The 25,178-nt window shown below is 35.6% G+C and overlaps 1 protein-coding gene across 1 annotated transcript in view; it reads left to right on the forward strand.

The window, feature by feature from the left end:
- The window catches only part of LOC132140801 (atrial natriuretic peptide receptor 2-like), a 90,668-nt gene that overhangs the window by 26,444 nt on the left and 39,046 nt on the right, over positions 1–25,178 (forward strand). The window contains exons 6-9 of the mRNA XM_059549786.1: positions 1,364–1,487; positions 2,159–2,243; positions 12,793–12,913; positions 14,399–14,473. Of these exons, the coding sequence (XP_059405769.1) occupies positions 1,364–1,487; positions 2,159–2,243; positions 12,793–12,913; positions 14,399–14,473 (405 nt within the window). The remainder of the gene's footprint in view (positions 1–1,363; positions 1,488–2,158; positions 2,244–12,792; positions 12,914–14,398; positions 14,474–25,178) is intronic.

Below are 25,178 nucleotides of genomic sequence, written 5' to 3' on the forward strand. Positions count from 1 at the left end.
AATGTTTCTGTAATGAAAATCTTTTTGAGATACATGGTTAAAATAAATAACAGTGGTTAAAGATTTGAGCATATTTACATCAACAGTCTAATTTAACCCGATTTCCGCATTTTCCATAATTATTGTAGATGTGGCTGTGGTTGGATGGCTCGGCATACCAAATAATGTGTTTCTTAAAAATGAAATCCTTTATTTTCCTATTCTGTCCTAATCAAAAGCATGTGTTCATATGCTTGTAAGTGTTTTGTTCATTTTCCAGTTTGACTTGTTCATTCATAAATGTACCGAGAGGCTTGTTTAAGTTAGAGAGGTCTGTTGTAAAAAAAATATGAAAGGAAACTATTGGTGATCTAGCTGGTAACAAAGCAATTGAGTTATCCGTGCATTGTTGCTATAGTTACCCCTTATGTTATAAATATGTTCAGTGTTGTATATACGCACTCTGAATCGTGTGCAGAAAAACATCATCTACCATAATCATGAACTGTAGTTTAAATGTTTTCCACCACAAACCATAGACTAAAAAAATTCTGATTGGCAGGTTTTGGTATCTTTCTTTTAAATATGTGCTGTAATACAATATGTTGTTTTCTTAAATGAAATTGGTAACACTTTATTTTAAGGTTTCCTTTTTACATGTAAGTACTGAGTATTACTAGTAGTATGTACTACATACATTATAAAAGGTTAGGATTAGGGTTTGGTTTAAGGTTAGTTGTGTGTAATTACACATAATTCACTGTTATAACTATAGTAAGAATATGTAACATGTAACAAGGACATGGAAAATTAAGGTTTTACACCTGTTTCAAACTGCAAGCTTGCGCTTTCCTTTAGCATAACTACATCGTCTCTGCAGCTGTAGACTAGTGAGAGTATTCACACTGGAAGCATTTGTACTGTGTCACAGAAGCTGTTCAAGAGCCATATATTTCTTTACAAAGACACCTATGAATTTGTTTTTAGAAGCTGGTCAGTTATAAACTTGTAACTTTTAAAGTCATGAAAGTTTGTTAACATTGAGATTTGCATGGAAAAGGTTAACAACGTCGTTTCAGTCATACTTAGATATAGAACGTGTTTTTTATAATGTTTGTTTATAATACTTCTATATATATATATATATATATATATATATATATATATATAAAAACTTCTATACATTATATATTTTTCAATTCTTCTTTTTCTTTTCTGATATACTCCAAATCTTGTTAAAACAACTAGACATGCTTATTGTGTGCATTTTTAGCATTTTTTGTGTGAAATCATATTTATTTTATCAAAAGTGTGAAACCAGCATTACCCAGAAATGTTTTTTCCCTTACTGTAAATATACTGATGAGTGTTCTTTGTTACACAGATTGTTGGTCACTACAATGGGACCGTTAAAGAAATCTTGTGGTCCCCAACAGAGAGAATTCAGTGGCCAAAGGGTCGCCCACCCCTGGACTACCCACCATGTGGATTCTCACCATGCAAGGAAGGTGGGGACCTTTTCATTGTGAACTCACATATTTGACACTTTACTCAATTTTATGAGTTCAAATGAATGAAAATAGTTTTTTGATTTTATTTTTGATTGACTCAACCTGACACCTGTGGACTTTCTACATGATGTAGTTTTCATATTTTAGCCAGAGAGCAAGCACTATACATGTCACTGTAGATTACATCACAAAACTTTTCATTGGAAAAAAGATGATAGCTTTTCTATTGATAGTATCACCAGTGATTCATCAAATGGTGGAGAAGAGTGGTATAACTTGGCATATATCCAGATGCGCAATGTCGATGAGCTCACTTTCAGCATTTTAAAGAGCTGACTCAAGTGCCTGAACTACAGTGGTGGAATGATGCTTTGCAGTCCTACTAAAGTAAAACCTGACGGGTCTGTTGCATCCTCCACAAGCTGGCACTTAGATCAGCCCCTTAAAATCAGGAACTGCACAGTGCAATCTGCATTTAACAGATTTTGTGGGCATGTTTTCACCATTAAGCTATTTGCTATATAATTTTAAGTGAATCAAGCATAAAATAAATTAAAATAAATGCTATCAGTGGGCCTGATTTATTCTTTGTGAACAACTCTTTAGTGTACCCAACAAGTCAGTTACTGAATTAAATGTTTTTACAATTGTTAATTTGAATTCCGCAGATCAACTTCCTGTCCTTGGAATAGTGGCAGTTGGGTCAGGACTGGCCCTCATAATATTTGTAATCTCTAGTTTTCTCATCTACAGGTATGTTCTTTTTTACTACGTACTAAGTTTTACTGTAATTATTTTAGTTTTCATATTAATGACAATATGTTGAACACTGAGGTGTTATTTAAGGATTCATAGGAAGAAGACTTGCTCAAACCTGCAGCAGTTTTTTTTTCAGAGGATTTAAGGGAAAGAGGCCTCTATAGGTGCCAGAATGGAATTTAGGTGATTGTTGCCAGAGCAACCACTCGGCAGTTGTTTGAGTGAAAACATTTTCTGAGGCAAATGCAGATAGTCTAAATATTTCAGTGCTCGTTACACTTGGTCAGCCAATATTTTCAATACATACTAGGCTGTCCTATTGACCTCGTTGTCTCAATTATAAATAGACCCAGATGGAATCTGTGGATGTTGCATTTTCTGAACTGGTTTTGGGAGAAAATCTGTGGAATTGTGTGGAATGGGTTTTAAAAATGTGTTAAATAGAGCTCTGGCTTTTCATTACCTGAAATCACAATGAAATTTCTGTAGGCATTTTATGGCGAGAAAGAATTTGTACTATTTTATTAATGATGGGAACTCAATTTCTGCAGTAAACTACAGATATTTCTGGATTATTTTCTGGATTATAACTGATACACAATAAAATTATTATGAAAAAAATTACATACAAATTCACTTTTAAAATGACTGGTTTTAGTAAGTTTAGTTAAGTTCAAGTTAAATATCTGCAGTTATCAGTTAACAACAGATGTTATATTGAAGTTTCCCTATATAATAATAATAATAATAATAATAATAATAATAATAATAATAATAAATCATAGAAGAAAGGTTTAAAAAAAAAAGCAAACAACCAACAACAGCAACAAAAAATGAAAGTTGTTTAATATTTTTTTTGTGAATTATTTAATTGTTAAAAGGCTTTATATACTTCAACTTGTTTAAGATCCATGGTATTTAGTCTTAAGGGTGAAATAATAGTACAGACCAGTGTTCCCTCTAATTTTGTTCTCTAAAACTTTTCTCCACTGAGCGGCGATTTCAGGCACCTGAGCAAAAACATCAACAATCTTTAAACCCTGTACAGCGCATCACATAAAAAAGTGTGTAACTTTTAACTTTAATGTGCTATATTTTATTTGATCCTTGATGTAAATAAATGATGTACATTTTAGGTTACCTGAGAAAACATTTTTTACAGTATAATACACTGCCTTTCAAAAGTTTAGGATCGGTAAAGTTTTAATTTTTTTAAAGAAGTTTCGGTAACACTTTCTATGAAGCCTAATAATATATTGTTTATATTTCGTATTTTTATAATGTATTATAAGCCTCATATCTTGCCATTTTTCTGATGCTACTTTACTTAAAGCGGTCAAAGAACACTTATAAGTAGTAGTAATAATAATAATAATAATAATAATAATAATAATAATAATAATAACATTTGTTTTCCTCAAACAGCCATATAAAGATCAGATATCAGATCAGATGAATGTGTAATGTGACACATTTGCTTTGAACTATTTTTATTGTTATATCAGTTTGATTATTTTGGTGGTACCCTTTAGACAGCTGTTGATAAGTAACTCTGAAACTACATGTCAACTAGCAGTCGATAGAGTATTAGTATGTCTGCTACTGTAAATATATGCTAACACTTTATTTTGATGGTCAACCAACAGATAAACTTAATATAAGTGTCTTTGCAAGTACATCAGCTTATTCGACCATACTAGATTCTACCATTCTTGAGCATATTAATACTCTAATGAGTATTAATCTTCCCCTACCCCTCCGCCTACCCCTTCCCCTTGTCCCTTAAAACAGAGTGTCAAGGGGTAGGGGAGAAGATATTCCCCTAAGGATTGGGACACCACTACCATGACGTCACACGTCATCAGCGTTCGTCGTCTAGCTCTTACAGTACACACATAAACTGGTGTGCTGGTGTGCATTAGAGCCTTTAATTATCGTTCTGTATTAATGAGCTGCTTACTGACACACACACATATCGGAAATCGCGCAGCTCACACATCAAGGAGAAAATAAACTTGTCAACGCTGCCCCACGACTTTTATTAAATACAGTTTAAATACTGCATCGCTACATTATATTTTCCAGCGACGAGAGGATACAATCGCTGTTTTTAAGTAAACTCACTCTAAAAAGATAAACGAACAGATGCGAATACACGCAACCTCCATTTCTCTCTCTCTCTCTCTCTCTCTCTCTTGAATAGGCAATATTTGAGAAAATGGTTTAGCGATTTCTAATTATTGGGGGGATTAGTCTACGGTAGTTATTGCCCTGATCAGACATATGCTGTGACACTATCATGCAGTCTGTAATGATATGACGTAAGCAAATATCAGTGATTTTTTGCAAACATTTCTTTGAGTAACATGACCGTTAATATGAACTCACAATTGAATGTAACATAAAACAAATGATCAGGGTTAAAAATGACTTGGGACTCTTGGGGGGGGCCCTAAAATTTTATTAATTAGCAAACAAATGTATGATCAAAAAAGAGAGAGGTAATCGAAGCCCTCGCCCTGCTGCAAATATCTAGATACTTTCATCCCCGACCCACCCATATAGACAGAGTAAAATGGAATTCTGAAAAACTATCTATCACTTCTTCTTGGTTTACTACTCCTTCCAATACTTCCCGAAAACAATTTCACCTGATGATTTCAGTAGCTCTATTTGTAAAGTTCTAGGATGGTTGGGGTAATTTTGTAGGGCAGGCCTAGTGCTTCTGCATAGAAAATAATAAAGTACAAGCATATATAAATGCAATAGAACAAAAATACATGTGAAATAAAGCAGTGCTTTTGGTTTTTCAGGTAAATTAACTGTATTTAGTTACAGAAATCGAATAATCAAATGTAAAAACTGCATTCAATGTATACATTAAAATATGATTCATATAATTAATACAGTTCATCTTTAGCTACAAAAGTGTATTTTCTATTTCTCTTTTGTTGTTTGATTAACTTTGGTGACACAAACAGCTGCAGGTATATTGGGTTGCTGTCCCTTTAAGACGAATGCATGTATCTAATACCGGTAATGACACACATCCGTTTTCTTTCTCTGACTGCGTTTACAGGGAAACTCGTTGAGACGGGCACTTTGACTTCTTTTTTTCGGACACATCGTTTATTTTTTTCCGTTCAAACACCGATAAGAAAGACAAGGGAATTCGGTGTTCACGAACTTCTGTCTGCGACTGTGTGGCTCTGTGCGCCGACAGACCAGTCTACATTTGGATGTTTAACATAAATATATAGCCTACAGATACAGCAAATACAACGTCGGCAGTATTGACGGCAAAATAGGCTACAGCATATTTCGTTCTGTATTGACAGGAAGTTTTTTAAAGCAGAATTTGATGCAGTTGCAGATACCATAGAGAGTAAAAGAAACACTTGGCGGGAGGCGCCGAAAAGCGCGCTGTTTTTGCATCCCTGATATCTACAATTTCCCCCAACAACAGCCATGTTATCACATAAGCACAATTTACCCGTGAAAAAAGTTGGTGATCTTTCCTTTTCCTCTTTTTCTCTCCATGTGCAGGATGCTAAATTAAGAAAAATAATATTAGCTTGCTTACCAAGTTCTCATGTGCAGTCATGCTCAAATCACATTCACTTTAATCAACTCACAGACTTGAATTAAGTCCTGGTTATCTTTCGTAATCACTGACTGGACAACTAATGTTATGTTGTTAAGCTAGCTTTGAATAACTAGTCTAGCTGCTAGGTCTGCTGTTAGCTGGCAGATCATTTGGCTTCATACACATAGGTTACAGCTAGCAAGAAACGTTGACAAACTCTTCTACATTACACTGGGTATCTCTAGTTAATGCAACTTTTGATAAAGGATCTCGAACTCCTAATATTTTACTATAAGCAATTATGGAGATATAAACACAATCGAAGCACTTACAGGATTTTCATTCAGGATTTCACTCTTTATGATGTCTCTTTTTGCCGCGTTCATCTAGTACGTGTCTGCGGGAGCACTACAACAACTGTCCGTGACGCTGTAGCTATAGGAACTCAATCGGCTAATAGCTGCACTGATTGCTGCCTCGCGCTAGGAAATCAATTAATTACCGTTATATATACAAAACGTCACTAAAACCTATAATTTTCACAATCATTTTTAATGTTAAAATATATTTGTCGGGGACCCCCCAAAATCCAAAAATGAATTCTTATGGGTCCCTAATGACTTATGGAGGGTCCGGGACCCCCCCAGACCCCCCTCATTTCGAACCCTGCAAATGATTACTTTTCGTTCAAATCTTTATTTATGCCAAAAAAAGCTTACATTTATGTGTCTTTTTGTTCGCTGTAGCAGCCATGTGGTCGAGATAAGTCCCCTTCGTTTGAAGTGTGGTCCCGAAAACCACACTTCCTTTATGGGAAGTCGTGGCCTAATGGTTAGAGAGTCGGACTCCCAATCGAAAGGTTGTGAGTTCGAGTCTCGGGCCGGCAGGAATTGTGGGTGGGGGGAGTGCATGTACAGTTCTCTCTCCACCTTCAATACCACGACATAGGTGCCCTTGAGCAAGGCATCGAACCCCTAACTGCTCCCCGGGCGCCGCAGCATAAATGGCTGCCCACTGCTCCGGGTGTGTGCTCACAGTGTGTGTGTTATCACTGCTCTGTGTGTGTGCACTTTGGATGGGTTAAAAGCAGAGCACGAATTCTGAGTATGGGTCACCATACTTGGCCAAATGTCACTTCACTTTATGTCACTTCACTTTAAAAATCTTCATTTGAAGGGCTATCTGGCCCTTCCCCTACCCCTCCAAACAAAAGAGAATCGAGACACCCCTACCCCTTCACGTGAATGCACGAAACGGAGGGGTAGGGAAAAGGGGAAGGGATAAGGGGTAGAATTGGGATTGGGCCTTAATATGGTATTCTTTGTGTGTTATAAATAATCATACTTATGATCACAAATACGTAAGTATTATGATGTATCATAACTGTTCTTATGAATATTCATGAGATGATACAACATATTATACGTTTTTTTTTATAATAAATAAATAATACCCTTATAATGTATTGTAAATACGGGTTTCATAGAAAGTGTTACTCATCAAGGCTGTAGCCTATCATTTAATAAAAATACTGAATAGTTTTTACAAAATATTGTGAAATATTATTGCAATAAAAAAATAAACATTTTCTATTTTAATATACTTTAAATTATAATTAATTCCTGTGAATCAAAGCTTACAAAATACATTGCGTCAAAGCAACTGAACAACATTCATTAGGAAAACAGTGTGTCAATAATGCAAAATGACAGTTAAAGTTTAAATAGTGTCTGTGCATTTATTTGCAATCAAATCAACGATATCGCTGTAGATGAAGTGACCCCAACTAAGTAAGCCAGAGGCAACAGCGGCAAGGAACCGAAACTTCATCTGTGACAGAATGGAGGAAAAAACCTTGGGAGAAACCAGGCTCAGTTGGGGGGCCAGTTCTCCTCTGACCAGACGAAACCAGCAGTTTAATTTCAGGTTGCAGCAAAGTCAGATTGTGCGAACAATGTTAGGTAGGTTATTCCAGAGTTTAGGCGCCAAATAGGAAAAGGATCTGCCGCCCGCAGTTGATTTTGATATTCTAGGTATTATTAAATTGCGTGAGTTTTGAGAACGTAGCGGATTTGGAGGATTATAATGTAACAGGAGCTCATTCAAATACTGAGGCGCTAAACCATTCAGGGCTTTATAAGTAATAAGCAATATTTTAAAATCTATACAATGTTTGATAGGGAGCCAGTGCAGTGTTGACAGGACCGAGTAATATGGTCATACTTCCTGGTTCTAGTAAGAACTCTTGCTGCTGCATTTTGGACTAGCTGTAGTTTGTTTACTAAGCATGCAGAACAACCACCCAATAAAGCATTACAATAATCTAAACGTGAGGTCATAAATGCATGGATTTACATTTCAGTGAAGAGTAGCGGCCCTAGTACTGAGCCTTGAGGTACTCCATACTGCACTTGTGATCGATATGATACCTCTTCATTCACTGCTACGAATTGATGGCGGTCATATGAGTACGATTTAAACCATGCTAATGCACTTCCATTAATGCCAACAAAGTGTTCAAGTCTATGCAAAAGAATGTTGTGGTCAATTGTGTCAAACGCAGCACTAAGATCCAATAGAACTAATAGAGAGATACAACCATGATCAGATGATAAGAGCAGGTCATTTGTAACTCTAAGGAGAGCAGTCTCAGTATGATACAGTCTAAATCCTGTCTGGAAATCCTCACAGATACCAGCAAATAATTTGCCACGCATACGCAAATGAAATTGAGTTGGGAAAGCCATTTGATTGAATTCTAGTAAAGGCGAAAGAATCGCAATGCTTGGGAAAACCACAATAGAGTTGATTTCACTATAGACTTAGAACTGGTGAATCCGGTTTACAGGTTTCATATAAAGAGAATGATGTGCACCACGTATGACAGGATGTTTAGAAAAATTAATACAAGACTTAGTCAGCCAGACGATGAACATTATTAATATTATTAATAATTAATAATTATTATATGGATCCAGACTGGAGCTTGTGTAAATCCTAGTTACCACGGGATGTAAATTAATTAGTTTAACCCAAGCTAAAGAATAAGAATGCACATTTGATCAGATGCAACTCACAATTTAAGAGATACATTATTCGAATGCTTGGTGAAAGAGATGCGTTTTTAATCTAGATTTAAACAGAGAGAGTGTGTCTGAACCCCAAACATTATCAGGAAGGCTATTCCAGAGTTTGGGAGCCAAATGTGAGAAATCTCTACCTCCTTTAGTGGACTTTGCTTTCCTAGGAACTACCAAAAGTCCAGCGTTTTGTGACCTTAGGGAGCGTGATGGATTGTAACGTGGTATAAGGCTAGTTAGGTACGCAGGAGCTAAACCATTTAGGGCCTTATAGGTAAGTAATGATAATTTGTAACTGATACGGAACTTAATAGGTAGCCAGTTCTATTCTATTCTACTGCAGTCTTCACAACTTCTAATCCTTCAGAAATCATGCTAATATGCTGATTTATTATCAATGTTGGAAACAATTCTACTGCTTAATATTTTTTTGGGACCTGTGATAAAAAAAGTTTGTTTTTTCAGCAAGATTGAGTTGTTTTGAGTGGAAAGCTTAATTTTGACCTGAATATAGGAAGTTTGCGGAATTGAGTTAGAAGTTATGGATTCGTGTTTACTGTTTTGAGAATATGAGGTATAATTTTAAGAAATGTGTTTAAGCAATCGCGAAAAACTGTAATAAACCATATAACTTGTAACAATGAGCCTTTAAATACCTATAGCCTGTCATTGGGGAAGTCGTGGCCTAATGGTTAGAGTTTGACTCTAAACCCTAAGGTTGTGGGTTCGAGTCTTGGGCTGGCAATACCACAACTTAGGTCTCCTTGAGCAAGGCACCGAACCTCCAATTGCTCCATGGGCACTGCAGCATAAATGGCTGCTCACTGCTCCAGGTGTGTGTTCAGAGCTGTGTGTGTGCCCTTTGGATGGGTTACATGCAGAGCATGAATTCTGAGTATGGGTCACCATACTTGGTTGTATGTCATGTCACTTTCTTTTTATCAAGCACATGCATAAAGCTTGCCACAGTACATCGGCAGAACTAATGATTATGAATGTGTCAGGAAAAAACAGCAAGAAGACTGCCTTAACATTATAATAATTAATTGACACATGTTTACTGTATTTATCAACCAAATTGATTGCATCGGCGCCTCCAAGTTGACTTTCATGCAATGAGCACGCTACTGTTCAGCTTTCAAACTCTGCACAAACACTTTAATTGTATACACATTTTTCTAGGTTAATGTTAGAGCTACCGGCCATGAAATGGTGCTGCTACTTAATATGCTTTAGATGATAAGCCACATTTGAGGTCAATGATCGAAACGAACATTTGGATGTAATGACTGATGTACTGTAATTACCACATAGACCAGCTGTTAATGATCTGTCCATTACGGACTACGTGACTTTACCACTTGATTGACTAATCCTCTTCTGGTCGACTAAGTTAGTCAACTATTAGGTCGCAGTCCTTGTCAAAACTGATATCAGGAAAACCAAAATCTTTTATGAAGTCTTGTGCATGTAGCCATGTACGTACTTTAACTTTTTTTTTTTTTTTCAAGAAATTTCTTAAGGGCTATTAAAACAGTCTACAATTTTTTTCTACAATTTCACAGAGGATACTACTGAATAGTCTTGAATGACATCTTGTGGAAAAGGGAATTGTAGAAGCTGACTCGTGTGTTATATAAATGGGCTCGTGTCCAGTATAGTCAACACTGTGAGACAAATATTGATGTTAGCTCGTCACGGCTCACACACATAGCATGTATCAAGTAAGAATATAAGCTGATTGACAGCATTCAGCTTTGTAACAAGAGCAATAGAATTGCTATGCTGCTTGCTCTTGAATTGTCTTCTTGATTTTTTTAAAGGAAACATCATAGATGTTAACCTTACATTAATACATTTAAAATTCATGACAAAATAGAACTTGTGTGGAATCCTGTAATTAATATGACATATTGCTTTGTTCACAAAACCCAGACGCTCTCTATTAAGCTGGAGCACAGTTCTACTTCTGATTTTATTGCTGTTTATATTGTCATGTTGCAGTATTTTACTTGCTGAAGTTTTAAGAAATAATTTTATTTTGGTATTTTATATGGTCTGTTTGTGGTTGATGACATTAGCATCGACATTAGCATCACCCAGGGGGTATTTTTTAATCTCCACTGGGTATAAAAATAATTTAGCAGAGGCAGGGATGCATAGACCTGAAGGGGGGAAATATCCTCCCATATATATATATGTATATATATATATATATATATATATATATATATATATATATATATATATATATATATATATATATATATATATATGTGTGTGTGTGTGTGTGTGTGGGTGTGTGTGTGTATGTATGTACTGTATGTATATAGTCTATATATGAAATACCATATATGGCTTAAAGAGATTTGAATGACGTGTCAAAAGAGAAATAATCAATGAGCTTGATTGTATGTTTGTTTACTTGAGTTATTAGTGTTTGTATTAATGATATTGTTTATATGAAATTATATGATTACAATTAGAATGTAGCACACTAGTGAAATGGACTACTTTTGTAAAAAAAAAAAAATCAATAAAGCAGTGTGCACATTCTGAAAGAAATTTCCTATATGCTATTATATGGTTTATTTTGGATATTTCTACTGCTGTGATGTAAAACCAGCTATTGTTTGTCCATTCAATCCATAAAGTTTCCAATCTATGATGTTCCCTTCAGTCGACGCTTCAAAGAATTTCAACATTTTAGAACAAGGATTTTCCCTTTGACAACCAGCTGAGCATTAATTTTTTGAACCTGGCTCTTTAATATAAAGATCTTGCATAGGTATTTTTCCACCTCTGCCTCCAAAATCTGGTCTACTAAAACAAATAAAGGTGCTTGTTTTGGGGCTTACCAGAGTGGCTCTTAAATCGAGTAAAACCCTGTTGAAATGCAGACGCTGCAGTACTTACACACTGCCATCTGGAAGTGTTTTACACCTTTAGATTGTAGTGGAATGTGTGGGGGTTTCTTTATTTTCTTGTTCTTTGTTTTGAGTGCTCTGAAAATTAATTACGATTCTCTTTATTGATATCCTCCTTTCGCAACTCTCAGACCACATCCATGAAACATTCAGAGATTGATTTGTAATAAAAAAGGCAATCTTTGCTGTGAATAGACGCTATTGAGAAATAACAGGTCCTCAGAGAGCTCCTCCAGATGTGTTGATTCACTTGGAAGTTGCCCATGTATTTATCCACATGGCTGACTGGACTGCTTGTTTTACTTATGTTTAAAAATAATATGCTGGAAAGGGCACGACATTAGTGACCCTAAGATTGGTTCACATTTTATCAGCCCATCAAACGTCAACTCAGTCTGCTGCAAAAATTGTTTCCACCTTAGTTTTGTTACATATACTTTTAGTGTAAGGGCTATTTAAACTAATTGTGCAAAATTAAATGGTATTTCTTAACCATTTTCACGGTTCTTTCAAAGACACATATCTGTCTTACTACACTTTTTCAAAACCGCAATATTTGTTTGTGATATACAAACAAGATCCAAAATCTCAAATCCAGCAGCTTATAATAAAACACACACACACACACACACATACAATCCCATAGATATTAAGGGAACGATTTGAACCACATCTAGAGACCATTCTATCATGGAGACCTAAGAGTGGGATCTTTTGGAATGGGTTGAAAAAAATCATCAAGCATAAGCAACCATCAAGAACATCCTAGTAACCACATAGCAATGCCTTAGCAACCACTCTGAACACTTTAGCAACCATAGAACAACATAAAAACCACTCAGAAAACCCTGGACATTGTAAAAATCTAGTTCAGCATCTAATGTTGCCAAAACACGTTTTTTTATTTGCACTGGTCATCCGTTGCTTTTATCCGATTTGCTCTTTTCTAGAAAACTAAAGTTGGAGAAAGAGTTAGCTGGGATGCTTTGGAGGATACGGTGGGAGGAACTGCAGTTTGAAAGTCCCAACAAATATCACAAACGCGCAGGAAGCCGTCTCACTCTTTCCCAGGTACAAATGCTCTCTGGTATTCTCATATTTTGGATAAAGCTGCATAAAGCTGATCTGTTTTCCAGCTGGCCACCTCTAAAACAGATCTAAAATTCATTTTAAAAGAGCAAGGATCAAATCTATATTTAAAAGACAAAATGTCTTTGAGTTTCTGTTTCTGTATAAACAACGTTGAATAAAAGAGGTTTCCTCCTGTTGTCCATATGGTTTTAATTTATCTCATAAAAATGCCTTTTTGTACTTGACTAATTCCTGGCACTGTTTTGCCATGTCCATTTAAAATGGCATTCCTTGGGAATTACAATGATGCTAAGTCAGTTAGCTGGTCGCAAACGTAGCCTGATTTAGTTAATCTGAATTCTGTTCCTCTTTAAACAGAGAATAAACATATACATGACAAGCTCACAGGTTTACTCCAATTTACAATCGATGCCAAAACTGTTCAAAACCCTGTAATATTTCAATGAATTTATATTAGATAAATGGAATGAACTAGACGCAGATCAGAAATCAAAAACTTTATATTTTACACATTCTTGACACATTACACATTCTTCAGTTTTATAGTAGCAGACTCGTATTAAACATTTGTTCAAATAAGCTCCAGTTTGACTGCTTGGTCTCCTACACAAAACACATCATATATCATGATCTGCTGTGGATTATTAGCAGACTTATTGTTTACCTAGAAAACACACACACATGCACACACAAACACATATACAGTGTTTTTTATTAGGTTCTTTTGGCCTCATACTTGAATGCCGATGCATTTTCCAGACCACCGTATACAGTATTACACATTTTGGAATACCTTAACAAAATTTGTTCCACATCATTGGACTGAATGTATGATTCATTCTACTCCACTGATGTTATTTAAATGAAGCTTTTAATGCTTTTCTTCTCTTCCTACAAAAATATCTTAATAAAATTCTTAAATGTTCAGTGTTTTTCTTTTTTATTCTGTATATTAATGAGTGCCACTTTAACTCAATCAAGCTAATGTCTGTTTTAAAAAACTTTTGGTGTGAAGCATCAAAATTCACCTTCAGATATATTTATTTTATAGTTAGGCCAACTAAAACTACCAAAAAAACCAGGATTTTTTTCCATTAAACCTAGAAGTAAAAATTTAATTAAGGTTTGTAAAATGATGAAATATTGTTATTAAAATGGTTTAAATAAACTGTTTTTAGATTAATCAAATTTGTGACAAATTGTGACACTGACCATGTGAGGTGTATACAAGAAGAGGTAATTGTTAATTTTAACAATAAAATTTTAACAAAATTAAACTTTTCACTCCAAATCCTGTGCTGATAATATAATTTACAAACAATATTGTATCAAATCTAAACAGAAATTGTTGTCTCAGACTTTTGGAGCCCACCGTATACACGTTATCTTTTCTAATGTGCATAATGAAATTATTTTGTCTTAAATGCATGTTACTATTGCATTCTCTCTGTATTTCCTTTTCAGAGAGGTTCCAGCTATGGGTCCTTGATAACTGCGCATGGAAAATATCAGCTATTTGCAAAAACAGGCTATTTTAAGGTGCGCCTGAATTCTTCTGACATCCTCCCTCTTCTGCACACCCACACACGTGTATTCACTGGAGAAATGGAGAGTGGGTGCACTACCAACTCAGTGTGTTGCTTTAAGATCACACTTTAATGCAGCTTCTAAAGTCGATCCTCATTGCTGTGTGTGCTATGCTGCAATAATTGGATCACAAATGTTAAAATGGCAGCAACATAAGCTGGAGGAGTTGTTTTGTAATTAAGCTTCATGACACCTTCATTGTTCTAATAATATAATATATATAATAATATAGTAAAAATAATGGATAATATACATCCAACTGGTTGTTATCGCTGCTACGAAATTGGTTTGCATTGAAATATTTTAATAGCTCTTTAAATACAAGGCTTTCGCAAAGAAAAGCAATTCCTAACAAAGCTTTGAGACTAAAGTTCAAATAAGACAGACATTTAAGGCATAATGCACAGCTGTATTATTAATAACACAGCTTTTCTCCACATATTTAATGACGGGGACATAAATGGTATATTAACTCAGTCACAAGATGATAGCAGTTGCATTTGAATGAAACGAGAGACAGCATGTGACAGCAGCAGTTCAATTCCAGGCTGCAGAAAAGTCACATTGTGCAGAGGACTAATCTGGTCCCTATGGTTTTGCCCCAGTGGCCATCTATGAAACAAAGTCTTCACTGGGGATCTCTCTCTGGGGCTTAACTAGTTGTCCTGGTCACCGCTGACATTCAGGGCTGTAGAGATCATCTCTAGGTGCTTATCCGCCATATGGGTTGGATACATACTGGATCCGGATGACTGCAGTGACCATCTGTTCAGGATACAGACAGGATCTGGTGGCTACGGTGAACTTGGAATAAGAAACAGCAGTCATTCACCAGACATTCAGCGTTAGCACTTTGACATATTGTTAATTATGATTTTTTTCCATCGATACTGAAACACGCATGAACTACACAGCCTATTTTTTTTTCCCCTCATGAATAATAGTTAAGCTTCAAATGGGCAACATCACGAATATGGAAACCTTTGGATTTCTCCCGAATGAGAAAGCCCAACCTTACCTTATGCTTAGCTTTAAATTATTATTATTATTATTATTATTTTTATTACTAAGCCTATATTATTATATACTGCAATATTTATCCATTAGAATTATATATTTTTAATTCTTGTTTTGTTCTGATAAAATTTCAACTTATACCTGACTTATATTTTTTCCTCTCACAAACTCTGATTTATTTTTTAGCGTTTAAAAAAAAAACATGCAGCAAACGAAAATAGGTGATTAATCCGTTAAAATGAAACGACTATACACGACTCATATATTTTTTTCCTCTGACAAACTTAATTTATTTTTTAGCGTGTTTAAAAAATAAAAAATAAAGAAAACATCCAGCAAATGAAAATAGGTGATTAATCCGTTAAAAATTGTTACTCTGGGTTAACAGTAATTATAATTATTTTACACTTCAGAACAGAGCCTGGGCCTAATATAGGCTATCCAGGTTTTTTTTTTTTTTTTTTTTTCATTGCATCTGAAAATGACTTCATTCATCACATTCACGTCACGCGCTCTGGCACAGATCAGCCTCCCACGATGCTCAGCTGTGGACAATTTAAAAATGTTTGCTATAAAGGTTGCTGTCCCATTTTATACAGGAATTGTTCATTTAAAAAAAACATGCACTGTGACATTTTACCATTTTTTACTTATAAACTCCTTGAGAATTTAAAGTTACTTTAATAGTATTTAAATTCAAGTTAAAAAAAGGTTTTTATTGCTTAAATTATTTTTATTAATTAATAATATGTTATCATATTTATTCTTGTAGAAAATACATGTTTATTCTTTAAGAAAATATGGAAAAAATAAGGGACAATCCAAATATTTGTTTTGCTTTACCTATTTATGTTGGCTACAATTATTCAAAAAAATAAAATTAAAAATAATAAAATAATGTCATAAAAAAATACCATTGGCCTGAGTAATTTTGACCATTATAGAATTGTGACTTTAAAGGTTAATGATTTAGGAGGTGAAAATACTGTGAAATTACTAATGGCATGGATTTTAGAGCATATAACTAATGTTTATGAAACATTAGCCAATAAAGCATTTTTTTTTAAACAATGGAACTTAAAGTTGTGAACTACAATATTATTTCAACCATACAGCATGTGAATAAATAAAATGCATACTTTTCATAACATTTCATTATTCATAAAATGCCAGAGGTGGAAAGTAACGAATTACATTTACTCGCGTTACTGTAATTGAGTAGCTTTTTTGTGTACTAATACTTTTTAAAGTAATTTTTTAAATCTGTAATTTTACTTTTACTTAAGTATATTTTGTTTGAAGTATTGTACTTCGCTACATTTTAAAACACATTAATTACTGAGTAAAAAAAATAAAAAATCGCTCCCTGGAAACTTCGTCAGTAAATAATGGGCAGGAGGGCAAACTGGCGCTAAAATCACAAGAAAGATGCAGATGGACAAAACAGGCGTTAGTGGTGCAGACACCGCTGAAAACGAAACCCCGTCATATTCTGAAGTTGAACTCGAAGGAAATGAAGTGAACCCCTGGCCATATGTATGCTCTATTATGCAGTGTAAGCTGTACTTGCCTAGGAAGACCAAACTAGCAGCTTATAAAATCTCGACAAGACATCAACCCTGCGCAAGAATGTAGAGGTAAGCTAAATAATTGCATCGTTGCATTGGTGGTTAAAATGAAGCTTTGACATTTTAGCAAGAGGTTTTGCACAAATTAGCTAAAAAGACTGGTGAGGAGTGTGCTATTTTTGTTTTAATGATGTGCGCGCGCATTTATAGTGCGTTCTTTCACTGTGTGATTCAGTCTCCTAAAATGCATTTAGAATGATCACAAAATTGAAGATATAGGGGCAGAAAATTCACATATTTATATAATTTCATATATTAAATCAAAATCACACAAAGAATGCCATCGTTTCCTCCAAAAATCATCATGAATATATACATACATATATATAACAGTTCAGTAAACAAGTTAATTAAGAGACTTGCGTTTTAGACACCATATTGCCTTTTTTAGCTCTATTTCTACAACAGAAAATAATTCCAAACACAGCCACCAAAGCACAGTTTTGCGTCTCTGAGCAACGTGACAGTGTTTCGTTCCTGAATGAATCAACCGTTTAAATGATTCGGTTCAATCGCAATGACTCACTTATTAACAGTGACTTGCTGACACATACTGGCCATTTTAATTTCACATTTAAAGTATCTTTTGATTTTTTTTTTAAATAATTAATTTCTTATCATTTCAAATGAGTATTCAACATTTTATGTCTTGTATATCAAAACATTATTCATGCATTTGTAACTGCAGGTTAAATGCATTCTTGTCCTGCACTAAACAGTGTAATACATCTAAATGCCACTTCCAATGAATCTTCTGCATTTCCTCTGCATTAAAAGATGAGTTTGTTGATACTGATTTGCCTGGTAACAGCCCAAATGTTTTATTATTCTAAATAACTGATTCCTTTAATTAAAAACAACTAGTTTGAGATTAATATACCTATACTCAGTTCCTGGAGGGCCATAGCCCTGCAGAGTTTAGTTCTAACCCTGCTCCAGCACACATATCGTGTAGTTTTCCAATAAACCTAAATGATTAGATTAGCTGGATCAGGTGTGTTTAATTAGGGTTATATCTAAACTGTGCAGGACTGTGGCCCTCCAGGAACTGAGTTTGACACTCTTGGCCTGTCCCATTTTGACTCCCTCTCACTGTTAAAATGTAACTAAGTAATTTTTACTCTGAGTAAAGTTTAAATGAGCTACTTTTTACTTTTACTTGAGTAGATTTTTAGACTGGTACTTTTACCTGTACTTAAGTAAAATTTCATTAATGTAATGGTACTTTTACCTGAGTAGAATATTTTTGTACTCTTTCCACCTCTGTAAAATGCATAACGTTTCTGGTGTTTGGATTTGTACTTCAATATAATGAGCTCCAAGTTTAAGAATAGCCCTAGACTAGTTTCTCTCTCTCTCTCTCTCTCTCTCTCTCTCTCTCTCTCTCTCTCTCTCTAATTAACAGCATTAGCTCAATGAAATACGTCTTCTTTCCATTAGAATGAATGTTTTCCTGCCTTGCTAAATGTTGGGCTCGTGATCAATAAGTTGTATTCGCCTCAATCTGATTTAGTAATGTCAAACCGCAGACGGAGAAGCTGCGTCACTGAGCGCGAGTCCCGCGCGCTGTGAGGCGTGAACAGAGGATTCCACTTGGTCTTAAAGCCTTCCGCAAACATCCACGATCACAAATAACAATGATTTTCATAAAATAATGATTAATTATTAATTGATGATTTGTTATTATCATTATGGTCTTGTGAAAATAATAATATGGGATGTGAGAAAATAATGAATATAAAGAGTAGTGTTGCTGAGTGCAGGCATGTTTCAGCCCAGTAACACACCTTTCTTCACAGCCAAAAAACAGACCGAATTCATTTCAGCTGGAGGGGGTTGGGTTTTTGGCGGTAGTTATGTATGACTTGTGGGGGTCAAGATAAAGGTGTAAATTGCTCTTTCATATGGACAGTGTCTTATGAGGCTTTCACTTGCTGAACTGGTTTATATAGGACTATTGTTTTGGTTATAGACTAAAAAATGGTCTGCCCCCACGTAAGATTGTTCTAGTTCTAGTGTTCATTTGTTATATTCAACTAATCAGAGGTTTATATTAAATTTACATAATCAAATCTTAATATATTCCACACTCAAGCACATGCATTAAGTTTGCAACAAAGCACATGCAGAAGTAGCCTAATAATTGTGAAAAATGAGACATTTTAATTATTTATTAATAAACAAATTTTTTCTTGTTGGGTGCAGGATGAAATTCACAGTGCTGGCTCTCTCCGATGAGAGAAATGCAACATTCACAGATTACACAATTCTTTTTCGTTTAAAAAACATTTCAAGCTTTCTGTAGATATATTTTTAATGTATGAGAGACACCACGATATTATGTTAATTAACAAATTGTAAATTCATGATCAGGAAAAAATTAAAGTGATGAGACGGTGATAAGAGCGCTCCATCACGAGTACAATTCATGCCAACAGCCCATAATATAACCGCATATTCAGCAAGAATTCATGTTAAACATATTTAGCTATAGCTTGATCAGAAGGTTACAATGACTGCAAGAGTCGAGCGGGATGTTAAGAGTTTGTCTGTTTCTTTTACTGATTATTTTCGGGTTAAAGCATGATTTAAACAGATTCACACTCAATCGCTTTCGCAATAATGCATTCAAACAAATTTAATCTTACAGTGCTACTACATTATCAGCATGCTATCTGATTTTGAAATCTTGAAGAAGTTAATCGATCTGTTTAGATAAAATAACTGACAAAAATGTACTGTTATTTTCATCACAAACAAAATTTTCATAGCAGAAAGCAGCAATTAAAGATTTAATGCTTACAATTTTATTAGTTTGGCATGTGATATAGGGAAAAAAGTTTACACAAAATAGCTTAAGCCACTTTGAAACTCTCCTGTTATTTTTTATTATTATTATTTTATATGCTACGTTATGAACATAACATTTCAAACATACTGAAATACTTTATTCACTGAGTGAAGGCGGAGCGTGTTTCTGGTATCAGTGCGTACTGAGGGGAAGTTGTTGCTGCTCACAGACTCTGCTGCAAGTGAGAGAGACGTTTCACCCTACGAAATGAAGACGACCGCAGCAGCACAAGCACAGCACATCTGCCAAAAATCAACCTGCAGCAATGCTCGTTGATCGACTCGCCAAGCTTTACTTTTGTAGGTCGCATGGCAGTAAATAATTCGATAATATGACCACGCAGTCAATACAGACATTTAATAAAAACATTAAAAACAAGCAGGGCTGTAACATTAAAAAAAAAACGCACGCCAGGTCTACACCAGACACAAGTGGAGCGATCCAACAAAAGACAACAGAACACAGTGATGGATACACTGGACACGATCCCCATCAGTGAACTGATGCTCATTCTGTTTATGAGAAAAAGATTTCTGACACTGTGTTCAGATGATTTGACACTATAGTGTGATGTCATCAAGTTTAGACACACTTTTCGCTGTGGGGCACGGATGACAACTCTTGTGTCTGGTGTAGACACACAGAAAGTGTCTGCTCTATTTACAAATAAGTTCTATAAGAAAAAAAAAAAAAAACAGCGGCATAACTAGATGGAAATATAAACTAGAAAATATATTAACAAGTCCTCCGTCCATGACACTGACTCACTGCGGAGCTGCAGTTTTAATCTTAACAGCTCTTAAATCTGAGTTCATGGTTAGATGCATGATGGGCTAGTATTAAATAAATAAATAAAAATAAAGGTCTTTCCAGCATTAAGGTAATACCATTACTGTTTTTTTTAATCATCTTGTTGCAGTTATAAATTTGACTGCTAAATGAATGATAAAGAACTATATTAAAACTTGTTTTGTTATGCTACAGTGTATATGCTATTGCCCTAATTTAACAGCAAGTAAAGAAGGCTCCCTTTAAAATCACTTAAATTGTCAATTACTAAAGCTCTTTTTTACATCGTGTGAATTTTGTTGATTATAATGAGAGAACTTGAGTTTAATCGTGAGGACGTTTTATTAATCCGTCCATTCTTTAGAGTTTCAAAGATTTAATCGTGCAGGTTTAATTTTATTCGTTTCTTGTTTTAGGCAAATTAGGCATAAATAATGGGAACGAAATTATACAGTGCTTCACGTTTAAACATGCAACAATTTCTTAATCAGTTTACAGACAAATGTCTTTTTTCCAATAAGTTATGTCAAAATAAAGGACAGGTATCGAATAACAAAAATGCATGTTGTTTTATTAAAGGAAAAAATATATTTATATTTAAAATATAAATTAAAATATAAGCATTATATATGAAAATATTGACATTTTGCATATTAATCCATGTAGCCTACCCCCCTAAAATAGGCTCTCACTTTTAATGCTCCAATGCAAAGTAAACCACAATTTCTTTTGAATAATATAACCCATAATTAATATAATATAAATAATACTGCACACCTTTTATATGTGTCAAATCTAAAATATGGTTTAATACCATGTACAGTACAGACCAAAAGTTTGGAAACATTACTCTTTTTAATGTTTTTGAAAGAAGTTTCTTCTGCTCATCAAGCCTGCATTTATTTGATCAAAAATACAGAAAAAAAATGTAATATTGTGATATATTATTACAATTTAAAATAATTGTTTTTAAATTTAATATACTTTAAATTAAATTAAACACTCGTTTGTTTACTGTGTTGAGACGTGCTGCGTTTGGTCTCGTACTCTATCGAATACGTTGTCATTGTTGTGCTCTTGCTTAGACCTTTGTTGTGATAAACAGTAAAGGGTGTTCAAGCGCCAGCGAAGAGAGTGTAAAGAAATACCATTTGTGAGAAGCAGTTAAATCAGCGGGAGTTAAAAGCAGATCGTAAGTGTATTTATTTCTTGTCTCATTAGTGTTTAGCGCAGTTGTCGTTGCTAGGAAACACTTGATTGTTTACTGTGTTGAGACGTGCTGCGTTTGGTCTCGTACTCTATCGCATACGTTGTCATTGTTGTGCGCTTGCTTAGACCTTTGTTGTGATAAACAGTAAAGTGTGTTCAAGCGCCAGCCAAGAGAGTGCAAAGAAATACCCTTTGTGAGAAGCAGTTAAATCAGCGGGAGTTAAAAGCAGATCGTAAGTGTATTTATTTCTTGTCTCATTAGTGTTTAGCGCAGTTGTCGTTGCTAGGAAACACTTGTTTGTATACTGTGTTGAGACGTGCTGCGTTTGGTCTCGTACTCTATCGCATACGTTGTCATTGTTGTGCGCTTGCTTAGACCTTTGTTGTGATAAACAGTAAAGTGTGTTCAAGCGCCAGCCAAGAGAGTGCAAAGAAATACCCTTTGTGAGAAGCAGTTAAATCAGCGGGAGTTAAAAGCAGATCATAAGTGTATTTATTTCTTGTCTCATTAGTGTTTAGCGCAGTTGTCGTTGCTAAGAAACACTTGTTTGTTTACTGTGTTGAGACGTGCTGCCTTTGGTCTCGTACTCTATCGCATACGTTGTCATTGTTGTGCGCTTGCTTAGACCTTTGTTGTGATAAACAGTAAAGTACGTTTAGCTGAATTCAATTTCCGTTTTGTCGGGTTTAAAAAAGATTAGTATACCGTGGCAGCGGTCGCGGCAGCCCTCCAGTTAAGCCCTCCTCGTGCTAAGACCGAAGAGTGTAAAGACCATCGACTCTACCGTGCGACTCCACCGGGCAGGGACATCGGCAGGGAATATAAGTATTGTTTCGATTAATCTTTTTCCTTCTTGTTTCATTTCTGTTTCAGTTTTTTTTTTTTTAACCAAATCTTACTATGTGTTTCCAGATCCCTACTATCACTACCACTCGCAAACCACACATCACACAATGTAGACAGCACAATCTTAACAACCTGCACACTTTGCCTATATCTGCTAATACACTACTTTCTTTTTCTATTGGTCTCTGGAATTGCCAGTCTGCTGTAAACAAAGCCGAGTTCATTACTTCTATTATTAGTCATTCAAAGCTTAATCTCATGGCCCTAACAGAGACCTGGATCAAACCAGAGGACACTGCTACACCTGCAGCACTCTCCAATAATTTCTCATTTTCCCACTCCCCCCGTTTGACTGGAAGAGGTGGAGGTACTGGTCTGCTCATCTCTAATGATTGGAAATTTAATCCTTTACCATCTTTGGGTATCAACAGCTCCTTTGAATCTCATTCAGTTACTGTTACATACCCTTTTAAAATACATTTTGTAGTTGTCTATCGACCCCCAGGACCACTGGTTAACTTTTTGGATGAATTAGATGTGTTGCTCTCAACCTTTTCTGAGGATGGTACTACCCTAGTTATGCTTGGAGATTTCAACATCCATCTAGATAAACCTCTGTATGCTGATTTCCACACTCTGCTTGCCTCTTTTTATCTCAACCGAGTGTGAACTACTGCTACTCACAAATCAGGCAACCAACTGGACCTTATTTATACATGACACTGCTCTACTGATCATGTTCTGGTTACTCCACTGCACACGTCGGATCACTTCCTACTCACTCTTAACCTCAACATGGTCCCTGACACTTCACTTACCCCTCCACATGTCATCTTTCGACGTAACCTACCTACACTTTCACCCTCCCGGCTTTCTGCAATGGTTTCATCTTCACTTCCTTCCCCTAAACTGTTTGCATCTTTGGATGCTAACAGTGCTACTGATAGTTTCTGCTCCACTCTTACATCTTGTTTAGACACTGTTTGCCCCTTATCTTCCAGGCCAGCCCGTAACACCCCTTCTGCCCCTTGGTTATCTGATGTTCTACGCGAACACCGTTCTAAGCTTAGAGCTGCTGAAAGGGTGTGGCGCAAATCCAGAAATACTACTGACCTTAATATGTATCAGTCACTCCTATCTTCTTTCTCTGCTAATGTCTCCACTGCTAAAATGACATACTACCATAACAAAATTAACAATTCATCTAACTCTCGCATGCTTTTTAAAACATTTTCCTCACTTCTTTGCCCCCCCCCCTGCTTCATCTCTAATAGCTGACGACTTTGCAACGTTTTTCATTAATAAAATTAAACACATTAGTGCACAATTTTCCACACCACAATCAGTCAAGCTCATATCACCAGCAAACTTACACTCATTTACATCCTTCTCTTCACTCTCTGAGGCAGAAGTCTCAAAACTCATCCTTTCTAATCACCCTACAACTTGCCCGCTTGATCCTATTCCATCTCATCTCCTTCAAGCCAATTCTCCTACAGTTGTACCTGCACTCACTCACATCATAGACACATCCCTCCACACTGGTGTTTTTCCCTCATCATTTAGACAGGCACGTATATAACTCCACTACTTAAAAACCCAACCTCAATCCTTCTCTTTTAGAGAACTACAGACCAGTTTCCCTTCTTCCTTTCAATGCAAAAACACTTGAACTTGTTCAACCAAGTCTCTACTTTTCTCACACACAACAACCTCCTTGACAGCAACCAATCTGGCTTCAGAAGTGGACATTCAACTGAGACTGCCTTGCTCTCAGTTGTTGAAGCTCTAAGAATGGCAAGAGCGGAATCCAAATCTTCAGTACTTATCCTGCTTGATCTCCGCTGCTTTTTACACGGTTAACCACCAGATCCTCCTATCAACCCTACTGACAAAAGGCATCTCAGGAACCACACTTCAATGGTTTGAGTCTTATCTATCAAATAGGTCCTTCAAAGTATCTTGGAGAGGTGAGGTGTCCAAGTCACAACATCTAACTACTGGAGTGCCTCAGGGCTCAGTTCTTGGACCACTTCTCTTCTCTGTCTACATGGCATCATTAGGTTCTGTCATTCGGAAACATGGCTTTTCATACCACTGCTATGCTGATGACACTCAACTCTACCTCTCATTCCATCCTGATGATCCGACGGTAGCTATTCACATCTCAGCTTGTCTAACAGACATTTCTTCCTGGATGATGGACCATCACCTTCAACTCAACCTTGCCAAGACAGAACTGCTTTTGATTCCAGCAAACCCATCGTTTCATCACAATTTCACCATCAAATTAGGCACATCAACCATAACTCCTTC

This window comes from Carassius carassius, chromosome 5, assembly GCF_963082965.1.
Source record: "Carassius carassius chromosome 5, fCarCar2.1, whole genome shotgun sequence".
Taxonomy (NCBI): domain Eukaryota; kingdom Metazoa; phylum Chordata; class Actinopteri; order Cypriniformes; family Cyprinidae; genus Carassius; species Carassius carassius.